General features: G+C 53.0%; 1 protein-coding gene across 1 annotated transcript in view; it reads left to right on the top strand.

The window, feature by feature from the left end:
• The first annotated feature begins 360 nt into the window (after positions 1-360).
• Positions 361-6,000, top strand: part of CTNS (cystinosin, lysosomal cystine transporter) — a 23,581-nt gene continuing 17,941 nt past the window's right edge. The window contains exons 1-3 of the mRNA XM_012448360.3: positions 361-430; positions 676-894; positions 3,104-3,183. Coding sequence (XP_012303783.2) covers positions 3,123-3,183 — 61 coding nt within the window. The 5' untranslated portion in view covers positions 361-430; positions 676-894; positions 3,104-3,122. The remainder of the gene's footprint in view (positions 431-675; positions 895-3,103; positions 3,184-6,000) is intronic.

Here is a 6,000-nt window from a genome sequence, read left to right as displayed (position 1 = left end):
GAGTGAGAGGGAGGCCTGTGTCATTCCACACACAGGGCAGTTCCTCCAAGGTCAGGGGACAGGAGAGCACAGGGTTGCACTGAAGCGCGGGTTGAGCCCCTCTCACTAGAAGAGCCGAGAGGCGCTGGCGACTCCAAGAGCCTCTATGTGTGCCCCTGGCAGCGACCTCATCCTCCCTCACGCCCGAGCCCCGAGCCCCGCCCCGACCCGCCCCGACCCAGCCGCGCTCTGCCCGGCTAAGACGCGTGGAAACTACAAATCCCAGAGCGCACCTCGCCGCGATCGGCGAATCAGGTGGCGGAGATCAGGTGACCGCGGACCCGCCTCTCCAAAGTCCAGCCGGCCCCGGGAACGCCGAGCTTTCCGGAGCTGCACCTGGCGAGGCTCCTGCGTCCCGCGAGGTCAGGTCCTCGAGGCTGGGGGGGCTCAGGTGAGAGCGGGCGCGGCCTGCGCCTCCCCTGTCTCCCAGGCGGGCCCCTAGGGGCGCAGCAGGTCGGCGGGGCAGCCTCCCGCGGTGCAGCGTCCTCAGCCGCGCCGGGCTCCGTTCCCCGCCACCAGTGCTGGCCTCGCGACCCCGGACACGCCCCGGGTGGAAGGGCCCGGGCGGGGGTCGGCGGAGGCCGGGACAGCGGGCTGCCGGGTGGGTGCCGTTCCCAGCCCTTCCCTTCTGCTCAGTCTTGCAGATTGCTTTGGAGACGCTGCGAGGACCTTTGCGGGAGCGCCGGTGGACGCGCGGAGTGCAGGGCTCCGGGGGGCTGAGCAGGGCGAGACCCCACCCTCCCGTCTGGGTTTTCACGCTGGACGAAGGGAGGACCTGAGCCCTGCCTCTTCCAGTACCTGCGAGGAGGATAACCTTGCTTTGTGGGAGCTCGCTCGGCGCCCTGAGCAACAGAGGTAACCAGTTTATTACATCATCGTTTCTCAACCTTGCTATTCCTATCCACCCCCTCTCGTAAAATTTAATACCGCTGGTACACCCTGTATTTGTTTGTGTGACCAGAAACCATTGTAATACCTGTTTTCACCACCCCGTCACCCCACCCCCAGTCAGTTTTTCCTTTATTTATTTATTTATTTATTTATTTGAGATGGCGTCTCCAGCCTCTGTTGCCCGGGCTGGAGTGCAGTGGCTCCATCTCAGCTCACCGCAACCTCCGCCTCCTGGGTTCAAGTGATTCTGCTACCTCACCCTCTTGAGGAGCTGGGACTACAGGTGCGTGCCACCATGCCCAGCTAATTTTTGTATTTTTAGTAGAGACGGGGTTTCACCATGGTGGCCAGTCTGGTCTCAAACTCCTGACCTCAGGTGATCCGTCCTCCTTGGCCTCCCAAAGTGCTGAGATGACAGGCGTGAGCCACGGTGCCCAACCCACCCCCAGCCAATTTTAGTCTCACTTGACAATGCGTCCTTTACATCTCCTCATTTAAGTCCTATGAGGTAGTTACCACTGTCCCTGTTTACCACCAGAAGGTTATATAACTAATAAACGGGAACCCAGGTTCAAGTGTGTCTCCAGTGCACACAGCCCTTACCACTACCTGTATACCCTCTCCAGAAGCAGGAGACCCAGGGAGTTTCCGGTGGTAGAACAGAGGACAGGACCAACAACTCATACCTGGCAGAGGGGAGCTGCCACAGGACACCCCCAGCTCCAGGTTGCTCCTGGGAAGGGACTGAATGGGTGAGGGGCTTCTTGAAACATGTGACATCCAAATGAGGCCTGGGAGATAGTTGGGACTTACATAGGAAGAGCATGCCAGACAGAGCCCGTTGTCAGGAGATGCTTCATTTCTATCTTGTAGCTTTCACAAGCCACTACTTGTATGTTGTTATCAATCTGATTTTTTTTTTTTTTTAATTTGAAACAGAGTTTCACTCTTGTTGCCCAGGCTGGAATGTAATGGCACCATCTTGGCTCACTGCAACCTCTGCCTCCCAGGTTTAAGCGATTCTCCTGCCTCAGCCTCCCGAGTAGCTGGGATTACAGGCGCACGCTACCACACCTGGCTAATTTTCATATTTTTAGTAGAGACGGGGTTTCACCATGTTGGCCAGGCTGGTTTGCAGGAGCCCCAGGAGGCTGTCAGGGTGGGAGGACCTGAGCACTGTGTGCCGAGGCAGCGTAGAGACCAAGCTACAGAAATCCATGCTGGCCGGCCTGCCTGCTGTTGACCCACGGTTCGCCTGCTGTTTGTTGGGGATACAGGAATGCAGCACCCCATCTTCCACGCTAAGCCAAGGAGTCGCTCTGGGCTCATTCCTCCCCGAGTCCTCCTCGTGAGGTTACCCCAGCCAATCCTGGAATGGTGACACTTGTCAAATGAAAAAGCCTCGCTGGGCGTGGTGGCTCACACCTGTAGTCCTAGCACTTTGAGAGGCTGAGGCGGGCAGATTGCCTGAAGTCGAGAGTTCAAGACCAGCCTGGCCAACATGGAGAAACCCCGTCTGTACTGAAAATACAAAATTAGCCAGGCGTGGTGGTGCATGCCTCTAATCCCAGGTACTCAGGAAGCTGAGGCAGGAGAATGGCTTGAACCCAGGAGGCACAGGTTGCGGTGAGCCGAGATGGTGCCACTACACTCCAGCCTGGGCAACAAGAACGAAACTCTGTCTCAAAGAAATTTTTTTTTTTAAGTCTTAAGGGTCAGTTGGTATCATCAGACCTTAGATTCTTATCCCAGGATAGGAAAGGAAATTGATTTCCTCGAGATTGGTAGGTTTACAAGGTCAAATATCTGACCACAATTTTAATAATTTTTGGAGAAAAAGAATCTCAAGCCAGTAAAACTTGCATTGTTTCTTTCTGCTAAGTGGCAAAAAGCAGTTGAAGAGGGAAAAATTCAGGTCTGTGTTCACTTCCTCAGGAGGGCACTTTACACAACCCTTTAGGCTCCTCTGAGCCTGTCTCCCTGTATAGCAAAGAAAGATAAGTCCTCTCTAGGTGTCCTGAGGCTGTGATGCAAAGCCCATGAGGTCAGAGCAGTGAAGTGGGAGTCCTTTATGAACTGTCCCATGCCATGGCTCCAGAGGGCAGATTGTCTACAGGGAGCTGAGCTGATTCAGTAGTCACGTGAACTTCTCTCTTGCTGTTTTTCTTCCTAGTTCTGAGAAATCGGAAAACATGACAAGGAATTGGCTGACTATTTTTATCCTTTTTCCCCTGAAGCTCATAGAGAAATGTGGTAAGTTTAGAAATGGCACGTCAACTTTGTAAAGAGGGAAATGGTGGCTGGAGAAAGGAGTAGTCTGACCTGTTTGTTGCTAAGGATTTAGTAGCGTGCAGACCACGTGTCTCTGTCTGCCCTTCGGCCATGTGGCCACTGGGGTGGTGGTGCAGACCCAGGTCTGAGATCCAGGTGTTTCCCAAAGAGGCAGATGGTTCCACAAATAAGTGCCTTCTGCCCTGGTATCTCTGTGCCTTTGCTGTATCATCAAAGCGAACAGGTGGTTCTCAGAGTCAGACTGCAGAGCCCGACAACCTGAGGTGATGTCTTAAAGAACGGCTGAGGCTGGAGCGGTGGTTCACACCTGTAATCCCACAGCTTTGGGAGGCCGAGGCAGGAAGATCTGTCGGGGCCAGGAGTTTTGAGACCAACCTGGGCAACATAGTGAAACCCCATGTCTACAAAAAAAAATTGTAAAAAAAATTAGCTGTGTGTGGTGGCTTGTGCCTGTAGTCCTAGCTACTTGGGGAGCTAAGGCAGGAAGATCACCTGAGCCCAGGAATTCAAGGCTACGGTGAGTTATAATCACACCACTGTACTCCTGCCTGGGTAACACAGTGAGACCCTGACTTTAAAAAAAAAAAAAGAAGAAGAAGAATGCCTGCACCCCTGCCCTGTGGACTTCGCAGAGAGAGTCCTGGGTCCTGGGAAACACCAGGGAAGCGGAAGAGGTGGCACAGATCACCTGGGGAGTCTGCCCGGCATCCCCCTGTAAGATGAGAAAATCTTTCCCTTAGAGGGGGGCTGAGGAAGAGGGCTCAGCAGCCCAGCAGGGCTAGAGGTCACGTGGAGCACACTTGGGATGGAGTTTACACGTCCTCGTAGGAGGACTGACCTTCAGCTCTGGCCTGTTTAAGGCCCGTGCCCTTCTAGCAATTCTCCCACTGCCTGAAACATCTCTGGAATTCCTTCCGGAGAGAGCCATGTTTAGCACTTCAAGGGCACTGGGCCCATTAATTTGATCCTCAGCTTGTCTGTTGGGTCAAATACAAAAAATGAGATAAATCTTAAATTCCCATGTCAAGTGAACCTTGACAGACAGTGCAAATCCTCCCCAGAGCCTAGACCCTGCTGTTACCTGGCATCTTGAACCTCAGGAAACAGTGGCCACCTCATCATCTCTTCCAGGTTTGTTGAACAGTCAGTAATGTTTCTCTGTCGTCACACCTTGCGGATAAGCAATTTCCGGGAAAGGAAGGTCCTTCAGTCCCTGGAGCCCGGTGTTTCTCAATGCAGATGTCAGTGTCAGAACCCCGTCCCCGCCCTGCTGGATCAGACTTCGTGACACTGGGGCTGGAGTGTGTCTGTGTCCCCCGGATGTACACACACACACTTTCAAGCCCCATTAGTAATGCTAATACCCTCCCCTGAGAGAAAAACAGAAAATCCAGCTACCACCACCCCAGTTACCCCAAGGCGAAACAGGCCAAGAGAGGGTAGAAGGCTTTCCCAAGTCACACAGCTAGAAAGTAACAAAGCTGGGACCCGCATAGAATCTGTGCTGCATGAGATCACTTTGCCTCCTTTCCTGAATGCCATTAGGAAAGAAGAATGTGCAGGGCGCGGTGGCTCACGCCTGTAATCCCAGCACTTAGGGAGGCCGAGGTTAGTGTATCTCTTGAGGTCAGGAGTTTGAGACCAGCCTGGCCAACATGGCGAAAGCCCATCTCTACTACAAATACAAAATTAGCTGGACGTGGTGGCGCGTGCCTGGTGGCTAAGGCAGGAGAATCGCTTGAACCCAGGAGGTGGAGGTTGCAGTAAGCCGAGATCGCGGCACTGTACTCCAGCCTGGGCAACAGAGTGAGACTCCATCTCAAAAAAGAAAGAAAAGAAGAATGGAAGCCACCATCAAATCAAGTCACTAGAACTGGATTTCCAACCTCATTCTGCCCTTGCTATTTCTTTCTTCTCTTTGCTTCGGGGAGTAATGGTCAAGGACCACAGGTGAGATGACTGGCCTTCAGAATCGTCTGTCTCTGACTTCTCTGGGTGGAATCTTGGGGCAATGCAGCCTCGTGGCAAAAGCTGGGCTTTGGACTAGACAGGCCTAGGTTTAAGTCCTGCCCTCAACATTTTCAAGCTGTGTGGGTAAGACTCCTTTCCTCTTAGAGTGCTCAGTTTCCCGAAATCTAAAATAGGAATATTAATGCCTGCCTCTCACTGTTGTAACAATTAGAAAATGGGAGCTAGGAGTGTAGCACTGGCTGGTACAGGAGGTGCAGACTCGGGGAGAGGCCTGTAAGAATTAATTTTAAAAACCTGGCCGAGCATGGTGACTCACATCTGTAATTCCCATACTTTGGGAGGCCGAAGAGGGAGGATCACTTGGGCATGGGAGTTTGACACCAGCCTGAGTGAGACCCCATCTCTACCAAAAAAGAAATTTTTTTTTTTTTTTTTTTTGAGACAGAGTCTGGCTCTGTCGCCCAGGCTGGAGTGCAGTGGCGTAATATCAGTTCACTGCAACCTCGGCCTCCCGGGTTCAAGCGATTCTCGTGCCTCAGCCTCCCAAGTAGCTGGTGTTACAGGTGCCTGCCACGACACCTGGCTAATTTTGTATTTTTAGTAGAGACAAGAGTTTTACCATGTTGGCCAGGTTGCTCTCAAACTCCTGACCTCAAGTGGTATTCCTGCCTCGGCCTCCCAAAGTGCTGGGATTATAGGCATGAGCCACCATGCCTGGCCCAAAATTTTATTTTTAATTAGCTGGGCATGGTGGCGCATGCCTGTGGTCCTAGCCACTTGGGTGGCTGAGGTGGGAGGATTACTTGA

The sequence above is a fragment of the Aotus nancymaae genome, unplaced genomic scaffold (genome assembly GCF_030222135.1).
Source record: "Aotus nancymaae isolate 86718 unplaced genomic scaffold, 86718_ANA_hifiasm-v0.15.2.pri h1tg000018l, whole genome shotgun sequence".
In the NCBI taxonomy this organism is placed as follows: Eukaryota; Metazoa; Chordata; class Mammalia; order Primates; family Aotidae; genus Aotus; species Aotus nancymaae.
The sequence above is the reverse complement of the archived record's forward strand: the minus strand, read 5'-3'. Positions and strand labels throughout refer to the sequence as shown.